We start from the raw sequence: 22,189 nt of genomic DNA on the forward strand, positions 1-22,189 counted from the left end.
AGGTGAGATGGGTCCCATGGTGGCATCCACTTTGAAACTGGGCATAGCTATTCTCAATGGTGGGAACTCAACCGTACAGCAGGTAATGCTTCACTACTTCATTGTTATTTATATTGACTGCTGGATTATAGCTATATTATCTATTTTCAAATGTTATTTATACAAGTGTGAAATATACTGCATCTATTCCACTGAAATTTAAAATTTTTCTCATAGATTTTTACCTCAGTTGTAAAAGGTTTTGTCATCACCCTGGGTGGACAGGCAACGTGGACACCTACGTTTGTGAATGAACTTGAGAACAATGCAACATAGAATTTTGAAATTGACACAATGGGTGTATCTATTATATCAGATGAGTTCAAATCTCACTAACCTTGGCTTCAAGGTCAGGGTTCGGAGGTCAAATTTTATGAAAATCTTGAGAATGCAGCGACGTAAGGGCTGAAATTGACACTATGGGTGGGTGTATCTATTAAAGATATCAGATGAGTTCAACTGCAACACACCTTTGTGTTATGTTGCCCAGCAAGACACACAGTGTTTTAAGATGCACTGTTCTTTATTTACAATTTAGCCTTACCGGGTTGTTATCACCAGATTTCTTACTGAAGGTGCCGCCTCATGCGCAGCCATCTGCTCTCAGTTCCTGTCCCTCCTCTAGGTCCTGGCACTGCTCCCTGAACCCACTGCACCACCCCTCCCCCGCAGCTGAGGCACAGTCCACGGCCCACAGTCCACGGCCCACCACATAGCCCTACAAATTCCCCTGGAGAGAAAATCAGCCCCGACTATGTGGGCCCTGGCCTGTGGATCACCTTGAACTTATAAGGCTGGCAAGCCAGATATGACTGGGTGATCTAGGCATTGACATCTTTCATGTGGTGGAGCCACTGCAGCGGGGGTAATAACGAAGAGAGTCCACCACCCGCTGGATCGCCAGGCACTGCCATGCTCTACCTGGTTTCTTGTTCTGAGAGTTTCCAACTGATGTAGACAGCGTGATGGTCGACCCCTCTTACTTGCTGGGATGAAACAGCCCCCAGCCCTCTGCTCAACGTGTCAGTCTGCAGAACACAAGGGAAGAAAAAGTCTTCATTACCTTACACTGTCTGGCACTGCTCCGTCCACTGGACAAGATCTGGTTCACCCTTATAGGGGAGATCAGTCAAGGGACTGGTAACCTCCGCAAATGTTGAGATGAACCAACAATAGTAACCAGCCAGCCCCAGCAACCGCTTCACCTCCTTTTTGGCCCCGAGATGCAGGCAGCTTGCAGTGGTTGTAGTTTTCTCCATTTGAGAATGCAACTGCCTGCCTCCCAGGTGGTACCCCAGATACTGTACCTCCCTCTGTCCAACCGCACACTTCTTCATGTTGGCCTTGTGCCCTGCCTGCCTCAGGGACTCCAGGGCTGCAGGCCGCCTGCTGCATATGATTTGATGTTACCATGGATGATCATCCATGGATCCATGGATGATCATCCAGCTAGGCAGTGGCGTATGCAGCATGTGGACACAGCATTCTGTCTGTGAAGTGCTGGAAAGTGGCTGGGGCTCTGAACAAGCCAAATGGAAGTGTGACCATTTGGTACAATCTGTATGGACTGGAGAAGGCCATTTTTTTGTCCAGAGACAAGACTGCCAGTAGCTCTTGATTAATAATAATAATAATAATAATGGATTGCATTTATATAGCGCTTTTCAAGGCACCCAAAGCGCTTTACAATTCCACTATTCATTCACTCTCACATTCACACACTGGTGGAGGCAGCTACAGTTGTAGCCACAGCTGCCCTGGGGCAGACTGACAGAAGCGAGGCTGCCATATCGCGCCATTGGCCCCTCTGGCCAACACCAGTAGGCGGCAGGTGAAGTGTCTTGCCCAAGGACACAACGACCGAGACTGTCCGAGCCGGGGCTCGAACCAGCAACCTTCCAGTTACAAGACGAACTGCCAACTCTTGAGCCACGATCGCCCCAAAATTAAATCCAGCATAATGATAAAACGAGCAGTACCTAACCAATCCATAAGCTTGTACCTGAGGCATGGGGTAAGCGTCAAAATGTGACACCTCCTTCACCTTGTGGTAGTCCACGCAGAACAATATAGACCCAGCTTTCTACACCACAAAAACTATGGGGCTGCACCAGATGTTTTGTGACTCTTCTATCACCCCTATCTCCAGGATAACAGCCAATTCTTTCTGAGTAATTTGTCTTTTCTGCTTAGACAATCTATAAGGGTGTGAATGCACTGAGAGCCCAATGCACATCTCAAAATGGTACTCTGTGAGAGTGGTGTGACCATGCAGGGGAGAGCCTGCAACCCTGTCCGACTGCACCTTTTCATAGTCAACATCCCACACCCCCTCTGTGACCAATAGTTCTTGCCGCTTGGCAGGTAATTTTGAGATGGATAAAGGGAGCAATACAAGTACTTTAACTCCCAGTGAAAATTGTCTCAGCCAAGCTCCCCAATTGTACAGGTGAATGCCCTCTATTTGTATAGCGCTTTACTAGTCCCTAAAAAATGAGAGTCTAGCCTGCAATCTCTATTTCGCTCATCCTAATGAATACACTTAAATATTATAGACTTTCCAGTCTAGTTCAACCACTCTACCAACCTGTCATTCTGAGGGTGATGGATGCTTGGCCAAACATATTTGATGGACAGTAATTAAACAGTTCTTTTAGTGTACAAGACATGAAGCCCTGGTTAATCAGTGCCTCTTCCAGGATGCCACTACTTCAGAATATCTGTTGCATAATCCACCAAAAGTAATACAAAGTGATACCCTCATGCACTGTGGCGAAATGGCCAGATGAGATCCATGCCAATGCACTTAAATGGACCCTCCATTAGTGGTAATGAGTACAACAGCTCTCTTGGAATGGCCGGCTGGTTCGATAGCTGGTATCCTGGGCTGGATGCACACCACAGGCGCACATCCCCTCAAATGCCCCCCCCCCCCCCCCCCCCCCAAAAAAAAAAAAAAAAAACAGGCCACGATTTGTTCCCTTTTTTTATTGCATGTGACCAGTAATTGGGTTATAATGAGCTGCCTGTAAGATCATTTCTCAATGGCCCTTTTCTGCACCATCAAATGGGTGTGCCTGCATGGAGCCCGAGTCCACCATAGCCCGGTCTGTACCCACTTGGCACCTTACCAGAGTACTGTATACTCCGGGACCAGAGGAAGTCGCTAGAGGGCCAGTGACATGGAACACTCGCCCCATCTCCATCAGCGGGCACTCCCAGTGGACATGTCCTAGCACTCCTGCCCCAACAAATGTGCTGCTCTTGTTCAGGGAAGCAAGAGAACCCACACAGGGAGAAGCGTCATTACATGTTGGTGCCATTAAATGTTGGTGCCATTAAATGTTGGCAGCCAGTGCACTACAGCTGCTGGCTACAGTGGGACCTTACGGGGTCTCCTCCTCCGGTCCCGGACAAGCCAACCTGCTGCCAGCTGCAGCTGCCACACCAGCTCCTGCGGCGCCAGGTGATTCTCAGCCAGTATCACATGAAAATGGACCCCGTTCCACTTTTTCCACTGTGAGCCACCTCGTGAACTTCTCCAATGTTAGCATATTCAGCAGCCTTTCCCCTTCATTGGGCCAGTCTGCAGGCACCTGACCACCGCCTTATGGAGCCACCTGGCATAGGCAAATGGCCAATCTCTCAACTCCATCCAGAACCAACAGGAGTGGTCTTAGGGTGGGGAAGCAGGTCTAGGATCACTCAATGGACATCAGGAAAGTAAGTTTTTGCTACAACCAGAAGGCTAAGTGCTGCCATCTGGGCCTCCCTGATGATCTCCAACTCTGTTGGCCAGTCTCCCGTCGCACCGCCCTCTAAACCAACTGCACCACCCCTCCCCTGCAACTGAGCCACAGACCCCACCCTTCCACACAGATCTACTAAAAATCTCATACGAGTCTGAACCTCATTGACCTTGACCTGAAGGTTAAGGTTAGAGGTCAAGTTTTCTGTCTTGTGAATGTGATAATTTGAGAAGTAAGTCATCCAGGACTTTGACACTGATAACATAGGAGTAGTAAAAATCTCGGACAAGTTGGAATCTCAGTGTCCTCGACCTCAAAGTTAGAAGTCAGAGATCAGGTTTTTGGAAAACCTTGCGAATCCGATAACTTGAGAGGAAGGGGATGTAAGATTTTGAAATACATACTGTAGGTGTATCTACTAGGAGGCTGAGGGGTACCACCACCAGTATTTTTATTTTAATGACAGATGTAGACTGTTTTTTGTCAAATTTGAGTAAACTCCAGTATCTTATTGTGCTTTCACTGTGTCATCTTTAACAGAAAATGTTAGATTATCTGAAGGACAAGAAGGACGTGGGCTTCTTTCAGAGTCTGGCTGGTCTCATGCAGTCATGCAGGTATAAATAAGATTTCCTATTTCAGGGCTGAAGCAAGTATTTGTTGTCATGATGTAGAGGGTCTAACTCTTTGTTGTGTTATGTGAAAAAAAGAGAGATGTGATAAAAGTAGTTTTCCATGACATCTCCACTGCCTTGTATACTGCGGTGTGCCATCTCGAGCAGTAGTGAAGATATGTAACGATACTCTTTTAAACTTAGATTCAGCTTTCACTACTGTCGATCTGGTCACCAAGCCTACTGGCTTACAACTTTCACACCTGTCTACCACAGGATCAGTGACCTTCTGACTAATCGCATCCAGATGGTTAGATTAGGCCCCTGCTTCTCTTTCACTGTCACATTGAACACCAGCATTATTAAGCTGTGTGTTGAACCTCCTTTTACATCCTCTCTACCCTCTGCATCCCAATCAATTTTCCACACACCACAACTAAGTTTGATGATGAGAAGACTGTGGTTGGCACATCTCAGAAGAAGATGTGACAGCCTTTGTAGATGAAGCCCCAGGATGGGATACAAAGAACAACCCTTAGCTCTACCAAAACCAAAGAACTCATGATAGATTACTGGAGGCACAACAAATATCATAACCCAATACACATTGATGGAGACTGTGTGGCAAAGGTTCCTGTCTTCGAGTTTCTTGGTATACAAGCTTCAGAAGATCACTCCTGGTCCAGAGACTGCACTTATCAAGGCACAGCAGAGATTACACTTCTTGAGAAACTCCCCCTTCATTGCCATTCTGCATCTCTGTAAGATGTGCTGACAGCTCAGTGGCAGACAGAAAATCCCTTCAGAGGATCTTAAAGTCTTCCCAGAAACTAGCTGTACTCTAAACTCCTTAACGCCTTAGCAGAGAAGAAAACATGATTCCATTTTGCACATTAACTGTTGAAGTTACTGCACTTTGGCAGACGATTCAGGTCCCTGTAATCATGAACAAACAGATTTATGAACTGCTTCTGTTCCAGAACCATGCTAGAACTGAACTCTGCCAAAAACATATCTTGACTGACTGCCCAGCAAAACAGTAGTTACCTTTGCATTACAAGTACATGCTTCACTCTACCGTAGTGCAGTAATTCATATTGTATTAAATTCTAGTTATTGTGTTCTCTTGTACTGTTGTGTGTTATATTTCATATCATTATTTCTGTTATATTTGCCTTCTGCAAATTTGGTTGTACTTTGTGCAACATTATTAATCTGATCTAGCGGGCAACTTTGTGTGCTCAGCACTGTTTTTCAGGAAATGGTGAACTGTACAAACTCTTTTAGCACGGTTTAAATTATTATTGTTTATATGTTGAGGTTGTTGTCATTTTGGCTACAGAAGTTTTACTTGGTTCTATTTGCTGACAGTATTCCTAGGAAGGTAGTAAAAGGCACAGTTGTAGCAGAGAAAAAAGCCACCAAACAACTCAAATAAACCAGATGTCAAATTAGGAAGAGTGTATGTCAGCCTGACTGAGCAAATGTACAGACCATACACACATAAAGGAGATGGACAACGGGGCATTCAATTCAATTCAATTCAATTTTATTTATATAGCGCCAAATCACAACAAAAGTTGCCTCGAGGCGCTTCATAGATACAGAGAAAAACCCAACAATCATATGACCCCCTATGAGCAGCACTTTGGCGACAGTGGGAAGGAAAAACTCCCTTTTAACAGGAAGAAACCTCCAGCAGAACTAGGCTCAGGGAGGGGCGGGGCCATCTGCTGCGACCGGTTGGGGTGAGAGAAGGAAGACAGGACAAGACATAAATAAATAAAAACATTGAAAACCACATGAGAGGCCAATATTCAACATAAACCTGGAATAAAACTGCTGGTCAGAGACTTGCACATATGGGATAAATCCACGGAAAAGGAAAACACTCATCAAACAAGGGCAAGACAAAAACATGAATAGAGCAGAAATGTGATGGATGAAGCGATTCACACTATATTTGTCTTTGTTTTAGTGTTCTGGATCTAAATGCATTTGAGAGGCAAAATAAAGCAGAGGGACTGGGAATGGTGACAGAGGAAGGATCAGGTAAGATTCCCCATGTTTACACCTTTTGGGCTAATTTTGAAAAAATACAGAAACGAAAACCAAAATTGATGAAACATCTCTTTTTCCGGGATGGAGTTTGACGACCTTAACTTTCTACTTATTGAAAGCATAGAGAATGTTAATATTAAAATACTTAACTTATCTAGGTCTAGTTAAAATATTTAAGTAACCTAAAGATGGTCAGTTTAAAGCTGCTTTTAAAATAACACAATATTCTGAAATAACCTTCAACACTGTAGAAACATTAAGATTGTAGAGAGCCACCCTTTATTTTTCACATTGCTCGTTATAATCAATAAAAAGTTTTTTTGTTTTTTTTTCCTGTGTAAACGAGGCGGTAATTCAGTGTTGCTGGTTTGCGTGCATTATCAAGTATGATTTTCTGATGTACACATTGTTTGTAAACATTACAAAGACTTTTAAAACTATAAAAATATGTCGCCACTCTTCCCAACTCCATGAAAAAAGTACAGTATTCCTCGTAGTTAGATTAGTAGTATAGTAATAAACACATTAAAAATTATAATTTGATTATCTAAATATAAAAATGTATATTAGTGTTACTGACAGTGTATTATACAGTGTTTCACCTTGTACAGTGCTCCTATCCCTGAAGACTACATTAGGAAATGATAAGAAAGCGAGATTTCAGGCTACGTTGAAGACTAAAAGTCATACCAAATGTTGACTTTTCAAAATGATTAACACTGTACAAACTGTTTTTGCCTGTCTTTGTCCCTCAGGACTTTTACATAGTACTGTAAATGCAAATAAAAAAAAGGTTCTGGTGGTATATTTTTATATATTTTAGGTTTTTTTTAATACATATTTTTTTTATTCCACATTGACGAAAAAAGAGCTCTTTTCCCTATATGTAATCTTTTCCTTTGTTTCTTACTTTCTTTCTTACTTTCTTTCTCTGTTTCTTTCTTCCCCCTGTTTTCCTGTTCTTATTTTGGTTTACTGCACTTTCTTTCCTCCCTCAGTCATCACTCATGAGCGTGGTAATTATGCCTTCTGCCATTTTCTTGTGTGTTGGTTGGCCTCTCTCGCTCTCTCTCTCTCACACATACACACACACATGCACGCACGCACACACACATGTTGTGTCAGTTCTGTCCAGGTCCTGAGTGTGGACCTCTAAGGATGTCCTCAACCTGCTCAGTGCTTGAAGCAACTTTTTTTGCTTCAACTATTCTAGAGGTAGCCAGTTATTACCAAAGTCTTCTTGGTGCTTTTTATAATACCTCTGAGTCTGTAACTGATCTTTGTAGAAGATCTGTATTGAAGATACATAAATATTACTCCCCTTGTAATTTTAAGGTAAAATGTATCTTGTCATTCTTTTTAACAATAAGCAAACTCATTATGATGCTTTGATGAAGAGTTTTAGAATTAAAAAATAAATAAAAAGAAAAGAAAAGAAAATCAAGACAAGGCGGAAGTGGTGGAATCACAGTCTTCCTGCCACAACCTGCTGACCTATGGCTCCCCCTCATGATTTGTACAGTGTCTGGCACATTGTGAAAATTAGAAAATGACTAGTAGTCCCCCCAGCACAGCACACCTCCATCTGCCACCCACACCCCCGAATCTTACAGTTAAACTTATGTCAGCTGATTGTTGTGTCTCAGTACTGGAGATTGTATTGTGCTGGTTGTTAATTGTTGTGAATTGTACAACTCCCCTCTGTGTTCTCAGCCACAGTTTCTGTCTGTTTCTGGCATTCAGGGCTGCAATGAATAGATTGAATATGTCTAACCAGATACCAAATAAAACTGTAGACTAGACCTCTATTAAAGTTGCACACATTAAGATTTTAGAATAAGGTATCATATGTCTAGTGAAAGGTGTCACGGGTCATCATAAACCTACAGACTGTTATCAGTAATTTAACACAAACAATGCCGCTGCTTTCAGCTCAACATGTGTTAAAGCATCGTTCAGCTCCCTGCTTTGGTCTGCAGCTTTCCAGTTTTAAACATTAACATTCACCAGGTCACCCAGCAATTAGGGATAGGGTTAATTTCATTTTAGTCATGTGGTAAACAAACCTTTCAATTCTCTTACTTGTTTTTTTCACCTCACAGTTCTGATATAATATTTTAAAAAGGTTACATGTATATAGTTGTTAAAAAGAAAGTACGCCCCCTTTGAATGCAAAGATCATAATTGTCCTTATCAGGTTCTAAAATGATTAAATGCAACCTCAGATGAACAACACGTGGCATATTGAATGATGTCATTTATTTAACACACTTTAAGACAAAATGCAGAAGCAGCGTGTGATTATTGGATCTGCAATAACTGACAAGAAATAACCAGAAAAGTCCAGCCATGGCAATTCAATCAGAATGGATTCTGGACTTTGACTGGGCCATTGCAAAACCTTGATAGTTTTGTTTTTTAGCTGTTCTCTTGTAGATTTGCTAATGTACTTTACTCATTAACCTGTTGCATTGGCCCTGTTTGGGCTGTCGAACAGAAGGCCTCCCAAAAATTTGACTCGAGAATAGTGGTACACAGAGGAGTTCATGTTGTCTGCAAGATGCGCTGGTCCTGTGGCTGCTAAACAAGCCCCTTGACCACTGTGCCTATAGTAGTTGGTATGAAGCGTTTGTGTCGATATGTTGTTTGGTTTCGCCAGGTGTGCATTATGGACTGACATCTCCAGTTTGGCCTTGCATGCCTTAAAAACATTCGGCCTCATTTACAACAGTGTGTATTCAGAAATCAGTGATTCATGAATTTTTTGTGCCTGAATTTGTTTGGCAACTATTTTGAGCGTTTCACACTTGCGAATAGTCTCTGTCACCGCTGTTTCCACTGATGTTTTCTCTTTGGCACTGTGTTAATACAGATATGAAAGCTCCCAACAAACAAACTGCCAAAACTTCAGCTTTTGTAGTTATATTTGACAATGATCAGTTAATAAATTACACTGCCTTAGCAGCACCTGGCTGCTAATTACCCAAAATCCTTAAGATGCTCTTAGTTCTAACATAAATTTACTGTGGTGTATCACATCGTTGAAAAGCTGAGTTTGGTTTCTCTAGCCAAAACCAGGCCTTACTACTGTCACACCTGTTTCCAATCAAGAAATCACATAAATAAGACCTCCCTGACAAAGTAGAGTACACCAAAAGATCCTCAAAACCAGATATCATGCTGCCATCCAAGGAAATTTAGGAACAGGTGACAAAAAAAGTAATTAAGATCTCTCAGTCTGGAAAAGGAAAAGCCATTTCTTAAACCTGTAGGACTCGAACAAACCACAGTGAGAGCCATTATAGACAGATACCGAAAACAAGGAACAGTGGCAAACCTTCTCAGGAGTGACCAGCCGACCAAAGTTAACCCAAGACCGCAGCAACAACTCATCTAAGAGGTGACAAAGACCCCAGAACAACATCCAAAGAGCTGTAGGCCTCATTTGCCTCAGTTTGTGTTCATGACTCCATCATAAGAAAGAGACTGGGCAAAAATGCATGGCAGAGTTCCAAGACAAAAACCACTGCTGGTAAAAGGAACATAAAGGCTTGTCTCAGTTTTGCCTGAAAACATCTTGATGATTCCCAAGACCTTTGGGAAAATAGTCCGCGGACTGACTGATGAGACAAAAGTTTAACTTTTTAGAAGGTGTGTGTCCCGTTAGATCTGGTGTAAAAGTAACACAGCATTTCAGAAAAGAAAAGCATACCAACAGTAAAATATGGTGATGGTAGTGTGATGTTCCAGGACTGTTTTGCTGCCTCAGGACGGAAGACTTGCCGTGTAAATGGAACCATGAATTCTGTTGTCTACCAAAACATCCTGAAGGAGAATGTCCGGACATATGTTTGTGTCCCCAAGCTGAAGTGCACTTGGGTTCTGCAGCATGACAATGATCCAAAATACACCAGCAAGTCCACCTCTTAATACTTACAAAGTGGCTTAATGAAAGTCCTGACCTGAATTCCACTGAGACGCTGTGGCTCATTACCAGTTTGATCATCTGAAACATCTAAATGTGAAAAACGTATAAAAAATAGGAGCTCAAGAAGGGGGCAAACAGTTCTTCACACCACTGTATATCCGTGATCTCATTCTTATAGTCACTACCCATAGCTCATGATCATAGGTGAGGGTAGGGATGTGGATCGACCAGTAAGTTCACAAAAGAAATGTAGACTGGCTGGGCAAACTCCCACTCACTCTGAAATATCCGTAGGAGGATGAAGAGCTGGTCCAGTGTTCCACGACCAGTACAAAAACAGCACTGTTCCTCCTGTATCCGAGGTTTGACTAATTAATTAACTTTACACTACACTACTATAGACCTTCCCAGAGAGGCTGAGGAGTGTGATCCCCCTGTGGTTGAAGTAAACACTCTAGCCCACCTTCTTAAAGCCCCCAGAGGCACATCTGCAGATTTCCATGCAATGCGTCAACCAGGACAACTCAGGGCCTTTAGGAATTTAGGATTCCTAACCACTTTGAGGCAGTCTTTTTCCATGGCCTCACTGAACTCCTCCCACACATAAGATTTTGCTTCATCTATCACCCGAGCACAAAAACAGCTGAAAGGTATGTGGCTCTGCTGGTACCTGTCAGCTGCTTCCAAAGTCCCTAAGGCTACACAAGCCCTGTAGGACTTCTTCAGCTTGATCACTCCCTTCATCTCCAGCACCCACCATCTGGTTTGGGGATTACCATCATGACAGGTACCAACCACCTTGCCCCTTTCAGCATGCCCAACAATGGAGGTTGTTGAGCAACCTCCAACAACCTCCAACAACCTCCAACAGCATTCCTTCGTCCCTCGGAAGGCTGGAGGTGAGAGTCGAAGATCTCATGAACCAGGGCTTCTGGCAGGTGTTTTCAGCACACCTTCACAATTCTGTCCAGCATCCTTCGCCGTCACCTGATTAAACCCACCGCCAGGTGATGATCAGTTGACAGCTGAGCTCCTCACTTCACCTGATTTTCCAGAACATACAGCCACAGATCTGATGATAGGGTCGCAAAATCAATCACGGACCAGTGGACCTGATCATTGAAGTTTCCCAGTAGGACATCTGAGTCACCAGATGAAGCACCCCACCCAGTGACTCCAAGAAGGCTGGGTACTCTGAACTGTTGTTTGTCCTTATGCGCCAAACAACAGAACCCATTCCCTGACCTGAAGGCACAGTGAAACAACCCTCTCTTCCACCAGCCAAAACCACAATGTACAGGCACAGTGTAAATAATGAAACACGTCTTGTGTTGTTGTTCACCTTAAGATGGATTTCCCTAATTTTAAGACCTGATAAGGGTTTTTTTTATGACCTAATTATATAAAGTCTTCAAATTGAAAGGGGATGTACTTTCTTCTTCATGACTATACACACAGAGATACTCACACATTATATATGTATATATATGCACTGCTTAAAGTTAAAGGAACACTTTGAAAACATTGGATCCCAATGGGGTAAAAACCATGCTAGATATCTACTAATCTACTACTATGGACTGGGTAATGTGTTAGCAATGAAAGGACCAATGAAATCAGAGTGAAAAAATAACGTGCGCAGGTTAGTCCATTTTGCTGACATTTCCTTGCAGCAACTCAAACTTGTGTGGCCCCCACATGCTTGTATGTATGCCTAACAACATTAGGACATGTTCCTAATGAAATTAAGCACAGTGTCCTGGGGGATCTCCTCCCAGATCAAGACCAGGCCATCAGTGAGCTCCTGGGCCGTTGGAGGTGCAATCTAACAAGGTTGGATGGACTGAATGTAGTACATAGTACAAGTACCTGAGGTATACTGTTGGATTAGGTCTGGTGAACATAGGGGCCTGACTAGTCAGTGGTATCACTTCTTTCATCCTCCAGGAACTGCTTGCATACTCTCACCACATGATGCCATTGTCATGCACCAGGACCCACTGAACGACCATAGCGTCTGACAGGGCCTGACTTCCAATAGGTATCATCCCGATACCTGTTGGCAGTCAGGGTGCTATAGAGATTGAAAATGTGACGTCATTCAGGGGTAAAACCGCAAAGGATTCTGGGAACACGTGGCAAGCGGTACTAGCGCACGCAGGCTTTCAATTGAAATCAGTTACACAGCGATAAAAAGAAACACAAAAAATGGCAAGAAGCTGTTTTATTAACTGCAATAGCCGGTCGCATGACAGCCACGGGAAGCCGACGGGTAAAGAGATCGGTTGTTATCGGATTACGTCGTTTAAAGAGAAATTGTTCGAGCCATGTTTCCGAAGTAACAAAGAGGCGACGGATGGCCTGGATTGCAGCCATTCGAAGACCATATATAACTTCCCAGAACGCTCCAGCTCACATGTTAGTCTGCTCCAAGCATTTTCACAAAGGTCAGTGTTTTGTAGTAGTTAATACGTCATTTTTCATAACATAATTGGTGATATAGGTTACAAGCGCTATGCTCCTTTGTTTATTGTGCATAAATAGTGAATTGTCCTGACAGAATATTGCGTTTCGCTTCTGTTATTACCATGGTACATTGACAAAAACATATACTTTTATTCACAGGGTAAAACAGTTTTTTTGTATCACTAATTGTCCAGTACGATTACAGCGTACAATATTATTGTCACTGCTACATTTCTGTAATCCGTACCAGAAATTATTTCCACTACTAATTAATTACCGTTGAGCTCAAAGGTCCTATTAATAAACGGTTAACGAATGTGTATTTATGAAGATGATTTGTGAGACTGGTAAACTTACATTTGTTCGTACGATGGTCTTTCGTTCTACACGGTGCATTTCAAGGTCCTGTACCCATCCGTCGGTAAACTGTAGCTGGGCTTGTTGCAGTGACCTGAAGTTACTAAACTTCATGAGTGTATGCACTCACTCCAAGAACCGTATAATTATAAATATGAGCGTGGTGAAAGTTGGGCAGCATGCTAACGTATTTTGTCCACTCTGTGTGCTCGTAAGGGTCTAACCCTTTCACTCCTTTGATTTTTTTCCTCGTATCTTTTCTTTGACTTTTCATCAAGTCTGTCTTTGTACGGACCGACATTGTTCTCCTTCGTTTTTTACATTCCTTTTTTGGGGGGCAAAGAGAAAGCAAGAAGGTATTGGAACCAGAGAATGAACGTTTTGCGGTGCTGCAAATGCTTGCGTTTGATGCATTGCTTTGATTGTTTTGCCACTAGTACCCGGCATGCAATGCCCGAAAGTCACGTGGTCTGTCAATCTCTATTGCCTATCCTGCTGGTCTGTGTGTTTGTCCATCAATATGCCTTCTCAGACTATCACTGACCCATCACTAAACCATTCATGCTGATGTTACAGGCAGCATAACGTTCTCCACTGCGTCTCCAGACCCCTTCACGTCTGTCACAAGTGTCAAGGGTAACTTAATCTCATCTGTGAAAAGCTGAAATGCTGAATGGTGTTACCGGCAGCATAACATATGATTGTTTGCCCGATAAGTTCACACCAGTGACCATTTTGTAGGTCTGGCAGTGCTCAACGTGTTCCTACTGATGGGTTATGGTCCTTTTACAGTGCAGTCCTTCTAGAGTAGCTCCCTATCTTCTGAAATCTCCTCCATGCTCTTGACTATGCTAGGAGACACAGCAAATGTTCTGGAAATAGCACGTATTAATGTGCATCCTGAAGGAGTTGAACTACCTGTCCCCTGTAGGGTCAGCTCTATAAGATAACACCAAAGCAGCTAAACTGATCAACAACACTCTCTGTTACTTAACTCACTATAACATATACCGTAGGTTAACTGCCTTGATGGTATCTTGATGGTATACTTGGATTAAAAAGTGTTCCTTTAATATATATATATATATATATAATGTGTGTGTATGTATGTATAAAATAAACTAATTAATTGCAGCCCTTCTCATTTCTAATCTTTTGGTACATTTCGCCCTCTTCAGTCTCCCTTCCTTTTCTTTTTCCTTTTGAATGTTGCACTTGAGACATGAAAGTGGCTGTTTTTGGCCATGCTGCTCTGACAGTTTTGTGAAATCTGAACCATCTTTTCTTCCTTACCCTCTTTTTCTCTCCATTTACTGGCTGAGATGTGTTCTGTACTCACTGTATTTGTTCATTGTATGTTAACAAAACTTGAATAACCATGATCTTATAACAGATTTTTTTAGATTTTATGTTTGAACTTATTTTCACCCCAGTATTGTGTCTTAAGCTCATGGTTTGGTTGTATATGTTGTATGTGTGTCTATAAATTGTAACATTTTTAATAGACTAGAAGTGCTTTCATTTTTATCTTTAGTCACTTTTAAGCAAGCCTTTAACATACCTATGTTATTGCCTTTACACTACCAGTTGTTTAAGTTTCATTGTAAGGACATGAAAAGACGAAGAGTTAGGGAACTGTTGGCTGTTATTTATACATTTGTGTTGATGCTATCTGTGATCTACTAACAGTTTATGTACAAAGGCACCACCAATTGATTTTATTTCTGACAGCATTCTTCCAAGAGCAGTGCAAATATGTGCGTGAGGGAGTAACAGTACACCAGTAGAAAGTGTAAGTGCAGTTTTACATTTGTGCGTTTCTCTGAAAAAGTATAGTAAGTGAGATCAATGTGGGGAGGCTGGAGGAGAATCTATATTATTCATAAAAAAGCATATAGATATGTTAGAAATTTTTGTGGTATTTTTTGTGGTCTTCAGGACTGAGACTACAGACCATTTATAAATCTAACCCTAAGTCTTATGATTGAGCTATTTTGTCCATCCAAGAATTTAATCCTGCCATTGTAGCACAAGGTGATTATGTAGAAGTCCATGGGGAAAAAAAACAATGTGGAATTGTTTGGCCAGAGAAGTTCACACCAGTAGCGTGCTGGGGGTCAATTTTTAGGTCTCTGGTAGTCCTCCTCCTGTTCCTCCTTGCACAAAGAAAAAGAGCCCAGTTTAAGTCCAGCTTATAGTTCTGTTTAGAATAAATTCACGTGTTAACGAGTGAACTATTGTTACCAATCAGCCGTAAAAGGCTACAGGGAGGGGGTATTGTCATCACAACGCAAAAATCTTGTGAATGCAATAAAGACGGAAGTCGTTCTGAATTTGTAGTAAATGCATCTATGGTATCACTTTGAAATCCTAGGTGAGTTCGAATCCCACTGACCTTAATGTCAAGGTAAAAGTCAGAGGTCGAGTTTTCTGAAAATCATTCAAGAGAAAGTCACCCATATGTGTATATATATATATATATATATATATGTATATATATATATACTCCTTTACATCCTTTTCTAAGGTCCTCCACCAAAATGGCGTTTTATTAGCAAGATGGTTCTACAACACCCCAGGGTGACCTGAGAACTTAGCAGTGTGGACCCATCTCAGAACCGCAGCCCGAACTGCCGAGGGGACATACCAGCGACCCAGGGGACCAGACCCCAGATCAGGCTCATCTTGCAGAGCCTGCTGGATGGTCTCGTTAATCTCCCAGGTTTCATGGCTAACAACTCCCGGTCTCCTACATTATAGTTTTGCTCCGAGAGAGAGAAGAGAGAGAGGCAAGAGAAAAAGGTGCATGCCTGTAACTTGGCTTTAGGACCTGAATATTGTGACAAAACAGCCCCAATCCCTGAATCTGAAGCATCTACCTCTATGATGAAAGGCATAGTGGAGTTTGGATGAATAGGGGGCTGAGGTGAGCAGATGTTCCAGTCTTTTGAAATTGGCCTCAGCCTCTGGGTTCCAGAGAAAAGGTTGTTTGGTGGAGGTGAGAGTGGTGAGATACAGATACATGGCTATATTTTCATATGAAGCGGTGATAGAAATGGGCTAATCCAAGAAAGCGCTTGAGGTGTTTACAGGACGTTGGGGTAGGCCATTCCGCCATGGCTTGGATCTTGGTCCATCTTCACCTGCCCTTCTGCAAGAACATAACCAAGAAAAGTCACTGAGAGGGAGTGAAATTCACGCTTTTTAGCTTTAACCTAGAGTCAGTTTTTCAGCAGGCGCTGTAGGACGGCTTGGACGTGAACTTGGTGTTCCTCTCTATTCCTGGAAAAGATCAAGATGTCATCCAGATAGACAAGTACAAATTAGTTTAGAAAGTCTCATTGATCAGAGCTTGGACTACTTATGGTGTATTTGTGAGTCCAAAAGGCATGACTAAATATTCAAAATGGCCCAGTGGTGTGTTAAAAGCTTTCTTCCATTCTTTCTTCTCCCGGATGCGGATTAGATGGTAAGCATTGCAGAGATCTAGTTTTGTGAAAATGGTGGAACTGATTAGCGGGAGGGGGTATTTGTTTTTTATGGTTATTTCATTGAGGCCCCTGTAATCTATGCATGGCCGAAGGGTCTTATCCTTCTTTTCAATGAAGAAAAGTGTGTGGTGCCTCTGTGTTGCTGATCACCTTGTCAGATACACATTTTCAAAGACGCACATATTGTGGTCTTCCTGTCAGGTAATTAACAATCCAGGACACGAGAGGCATCCACCTGCGTCGTTGTCAGCTTATCACCAAGCAGGGTCAGCCTGATGGTGTTGAATGCACTGGAAGTTGAAAAACATGACTCTCACAGTGCTCGCCAGCTGGTCCAGATGGGCGTAGACACAATTGAGCAGGTAGATGATGACATCCTGCACTATGAGACAGCGCTCGTTAGCAAACTGAAGAGAATCCTTATGTGGCCTCACAATAGGTCGGAGCTGGTCAAGAATGAGTCTTTCCAGGGTCTTCATGATGTGAGAAGTCAGTGCCACAGGCCTGTAATCCTGGGGCCACTGGGACGTGGTGTCTTTGGTACAGGAAAGAGGTATGACGTCTTCCACAGCACTGGGACCCTCTGCAGACTCAGTACCCAGTCTTTGGGTGTCTTATTTCAAGATGTTCAAAATGCAGGCTGCAAAGAGACTTGACAAAGGTGTCCCAACTGAAAGCAGGATCACAGAGGGTTTCTGAGCAATGGGAGTGTGGGGTGAAAAGTGTTGCAACACAATGGTTTAGCTGAAGGAATGTGGCATAAGTCAGAAAACTGTTACCTGACTTTGTTCACTTGCACACTACTTTCCAAGGCCTGTTGGGCTCCAGGGTAAAACATCTAGTCTGGAATTATAGGCAGCTTTTTCCTGCATCTCTCAGATGCCGAGGGGACTAGATAAGCTACACTTACTGTCTTGCCAAGATCAAGTTAGAAACTAGGGATTTGCATATCTAGTCAACTAGCTGACTAATTGTTGCTGTTTTTACTAGTTAGTACCAGAGTTAGTTGTTTAAGCTAACTGTTAAAATTTTAATTGATGTAAAATGTTTTCATATTAAGTGTTCTTCATCCTCTCTGTCTGGACTATAACGTGTAATGTTGATAATTCACAATGCGCTGTGCAGCACAGCGGTATGATTCATCATTGAAGAACGTGATTAATGGTTTAAAACACCTTTGTTATTAGTTTTTGACATCTTCCATTAAACAGTTCTCAAATGTAACTTAATATCTTAGTGTTTCTTAGTTTTAGACTACTTGGTTAGTCAACTTTTTTCCCACAGTTAGTTGACTAAGAACATAGTTCTTATTAGAAACCTAATGTCTGGAACAAAGTATCAGTCAAGGGTACCAGTAGTAGTAGAGGTATCAGTAGCGGTAACATAAACAACCAACTCATAAATGTGAGAAGATCAGGATTACTGGGTGTCAGGCCGTTTTATCAGATTGCATGCATCGCCTACGTGATGCGTGGGACTTTGGTATTATGGCAAATCTTCAGCATGTGAACTGTCAAGAGATTTATTCTAAAAGACACTTTCAGAGAGTGGAGACACACAGGCTGCAGTTTTTACTTGCAAGGGCGGTCACAGAGCGCTCACATCAGAGTGATGAAGTGCGCTCTGTTACCGCTCTGGTCTTTATTCATATACAATAGTGAATACATCTGTTCATAGACAGAGGAATGTATGTGCGTATGCAGGTGTGTGTGTGTGTTGTGGGATTCAGAAGGGAGTGAAGACTAGAGTGGTTCAGCTCTTATTATCGCTGTGGGAAGAAACTAAGAAAGAGAACAGAAGTTTTTGTAGTGATCAACAGTCTAACACATCTAAAAGGTCATCATGCAGTATTCTATCATATGCAAATTTATATCATTAAAAGCTTATACTGACTACTAAGTACAATTTTCCATTGACATGAACAATGGATAACCAGTATTGCACACTTTCTTTGTCAATCAGCATAAAATAAATTGAACCATATTTTACTTCATTTAACTAAACATTGACCGACCGTGTTGTAGAGCAAAGGCTTTGTTTTTCACTGCCTTGACTCGAGCTGAAGGATAACCTATCCCTTAAATTTGAGCTAATAGGGAGAGTCAGTAGCACACTGCTGTAAAGAATGAGTGAGTTGGATTCGTAACACCAGATAAAACGAAAGCTACAGAGCAACAATTACAAAAAGGGGATGTAACATAGTTATCATGTATCATGTTCTTTGTGTTTAAGAAAAAGGAAACAAAAAAAAGCATGACTATTCATCAAACTGATAAATACTATGCCAAAGTGGCTTTGTTGTAAAAATGTTTGCACTCCATTATTACTCTTTTCTAGCACGTGTTATATATTATAAGAACGATTTTTACTCTTTAAGTGTGATAAATAAAACAAACGTTCTGAAATTTTGGTGGAACTGATCTATCGTGCCCTTTAACAAGTATTATCAGAGTCCCGATTTTGTAGTTTTTTTGTATATTTGTCATACTTTATGTTTCAGATCATCAAACAGTTTTTATCCCTCAGTGGTAAAAAGGTTAATGGAATATTGTCATCACCCTACTGGACACTCAGCTGTGTGAACGGGATAACTTGAGAATGAGGGAATGTAGGATTTTTAAATTGACACCATGAATGCATTTCCTCAAAATCTCAGACAAGTTTGTATCTTGGTGAACGGAGATCAGGTGATCAGAGGTCAGGTTTTCTGAAATCTCGTCAACACCATAACTCGGGAAAGAGGTCACCTAGGATTTTGAAATTGATGCCATAGGTCTATCTCTTAAAAGAGGTCTAGTTTTCTAACAATACACAGTTTTTAAATTATCTTTCATTTATCAAGCTGTCCACACCTGCCCTTGTTAAATCACGAATTAACTATTATCAATCACATTTTTGGGAAGGCTGAGTTTAGTTTATCTGATTACTGTCAGACCTGTGCAATCAAATAATCACTTAATTAGAACCTATGTGACAAAGTGAAGTAGACTAAAAGATCTCACAAAGTATATAATATCATGTAGGGATGCACCGATACCGATACTGGTATCGGGTATCGGGGCCGATACTGTAAAATGTGTGTGTACTCATACTCATAAAAGTTAACCGATACCATGAAGCGATACCAACTTATTTCATTAATCAGAGGGTGGCTTGTCATTTCTGTTGTAGTTTTTTAGATTGGCCACTAGGGGGACATCTCGCGCTAAACAGGCACAGGGTTAGGCGAGTGAGACTGGCAGCTCCAGATAAAAAAGAGAAACTGGAGGCTGCTGTAGCTAGGCTAAACAAAATGTCAGCAGTGTGGAACAGCCAACTTTAACTCAGGTTTTGGAAAAGCGATGAAAAATGTCAAGAGAAAATCCACGGGCAGTTAAAATAACAGAGGCTCTGATTCATTTTATCGCTCTGGATGACCAGCCAATGCCAGTCGTGGAAAACATAGGATTCTTCTCAGCATACTCGAGCTGCGATATGAAATATAATAAATAAACAGAAGTGTTTATTTATTTATTTATTTATTTAGTTCAGTGATATTTTCAGTGATATTTTGTTAAATTACAATGTGGAGACAATAATTTAACAGAAGTGCTTATTTTTCACTTGAAATTTTTTCGTGGTCATTTTTATTAAGATTTTATTTTTTATCGGCAGCGAATAAAATAAAACCTGTCTTCCAATTCATTGCATTTGTGTGTGTGTGTGTGTGGTAGAAGTATCGGTTTTTGTACTCAGTATCGGCAAGTACTCAGATCCAAGTATCGGTATCGTATCGGTTTGAAAAAATTGGTATCGTTGCATCCCTAATATCATGCCACAATCTAAAAAAAACTAAAGAGACTGGTCAAAAAAAGTAACCATGGGAGAGTACCAATGTGAAAAAAGTAACATATTTGTCAAATTTGAGTGGCATTACATCTGGCATAAAATTAACATAGTATTTCATGAAAAGAAGATTATACAAACAGCCAAACATTGTGCTGGTGGTTTGATGGTACCTGGGACCTGGATGTCTTGATGTAATTGATGAAAACACGAGTTGTGCTCTCTACTGTCTGGCCATCAGTTGATTTCTCGAAGATCAAGTGCACTCAGGTTATGCAGGATGACACCAGAAGGTCCACCTCTGAATAATAATAATGGATTGGATTTATATAGCGAGGCTGCCATATCGCGCCATCGGCCCCTCTGGCCAACACCAGTAGGCGTTAGGTGAAGTGTCTTGCCCAAGGACACAACAACCAGGACAGAGAGCCCAGGGATCGAACCGGCGACCTTCCAGTTACAGATACACTTCTCAACCCCCTGAGCCACGGTCGCCCAATGAATGACTCAAAAACAAAAATAAAGCTGTTGGAGCGGCCTCCACTGTCAAGACTTAGGTCAGATTTAGATGCTTTGGGGTGGCCTTAAACAGCCTGTTCATGCTCACAAACCCTGCAGTGTGGCTGAATTAAAATAATTTTGGAAAGAAAAACAGGCCAAAATTCCTCCACAGGGATGTGCAAGAATGATCGCTATTCATCACAAATACATGAACCAACCAGTTATAAGGTTGTACCACTTTCTTATATGAGGCCTGGTGGTTTGGATAGCTTTTCCCCCCGTAACATGTTTACTTGGGTTATTTTTATTTTGTCAAATATTAGAATTTGTTTGGTCTGAAACTTTTAAGTTGAACAAATATGCAAAAAATTAAGAAATTGGGAAGGGGGCAAATACTTGTAACTGTATGTATCTGCACTACAAAAGTAGTGCCCTGGTTTCAGATGTATACATTTTCTCTCTCTCAGCTCAGTTCAGTGTGTTTTCTTATTGTATGGATGTATTCTTGTAATGTCATGATAGTGATGTATAAGTCACTGTAAAGTGTTGCATATTCCTTCTTTTTCTTTCCCATTCCATCGTTCAAAGCAGCATCCTCACCCAGACAGAGCAGTCGGCCTCAGCTGTGCCATTTTATTACCACAGAAAGCAGTGACCAACATATTCACAGAAGGAAAAGAGCTGAAATCCAGTCCTGACTCTAAAATGCTGCAGTGTAGGGACCAGCCCACCATGAACTGTTGTCACTGCCTACTGCTCATCCACAAGTGTGTGTGTGTGTGTGTGTGTGTGTGTGTGTGTGTGCGTGCGTGTGTGTTTTCCATGGCCATACATTTTTCACTAACTGAAAGAAAACACAACAATATTACCGCCTCCTCTTTTAATACTTCATTCTCCATCTTCTTGTGTGTCTCTCCCTTTCCTATATGTTGTCTGCTTTTGTTTCCTCTGGTGTGACATTTTTCTGCGTACGTGTGTCTGTTTATATGAATGTGTGTGTGCATTTATGTATGTGCTTGATCATGCCTGTGTTATTGTGTGTACATTTGTGCATACCTCTGTATGTGCTTGTGAAAACGTGTGTCTGTATGTACATGTGTGTAACCTGTATATGGGCGTGTGTGGTGTGTGGTGTGTGTGTGTTTCTTTTCTCTGGCC

At 41.8% G+C, this 22,189-nt stretch overlaps 1 protein-coding gene and 2 long non-coding RNA genes across 8 annotated transcripts in view; all 3 read left to right on the plus strand.

Annotated features, from left to right (window-relative positions):
• ryr2a (ryanodine receptor 2a (cardiac)) overlaps window positions 1–22,189 on the plus strand; it is a 292,365-nt gene that overhangs the window by 224,660 nt on the left and 45,516 nt on the right. For 4 of the 6 annotated variants that reach the window (XM_085170363.1, XM_085170361.1, XM_085170360.1 and 1 more), the window contains exons 86-89: window positions 3–82; window positions 4,329–4,405; window positions 6,381–6,454; window positions 7,462–7,479. In XM_085170363.1, the coding sequence (XP_085026489.1) occupies window positions 3–82; window positions 4,329–4,405; window positions 6,381–6,454; window positions 7,462–7,479 (249 nt within the window). The remainder of the gene's footprint in view (window positions 1–2; window positions 83–4,328; window positions 4,406–6,380; window positions 6,455–7,461; window positions 7,480–22,189) is intronic. The other 2 variants (XM_085170365.1, XM_085170364.1) reach the window with 1 other exon arrangement.
• On the plus strand, window positions 89–2,964 carry LOC146513303 (uncharacterized). The gene is made up of 2 exons (XR_014875709.1): window positions 89–2,686; window positions 2,739–2,964. It is a non-coding gene; the product is annotated as an uncharacterized LOC146513303 (long non-coding RNA).
• Window positions 7,486–20,832, plus strand: LOC146513304 (uncharacterized). The gene is made up of 2 exons (XR_014875710.1): window positions 7,486–16,053; window positions 16,108–20,832. It is a non-coding gene; the product is annotated as an uncharacterized LOC146513304 (long non-coding RNA).

Source organism: Neolamprologus multifasciatus, chromosome 8 (assembly GCF_963576455.1).
Source record: "Neolamprologus multifasciatus chromosome 8, fNeoMul1.2, whole genome shotgun sequence".
Taxonomy (NCBI): Eukaryota; Metazoa; Chordata; class Actinopteri; order Cichliformes; family Cichlidae; genus Neolamprologus; species Neolamprologus multifasciatus.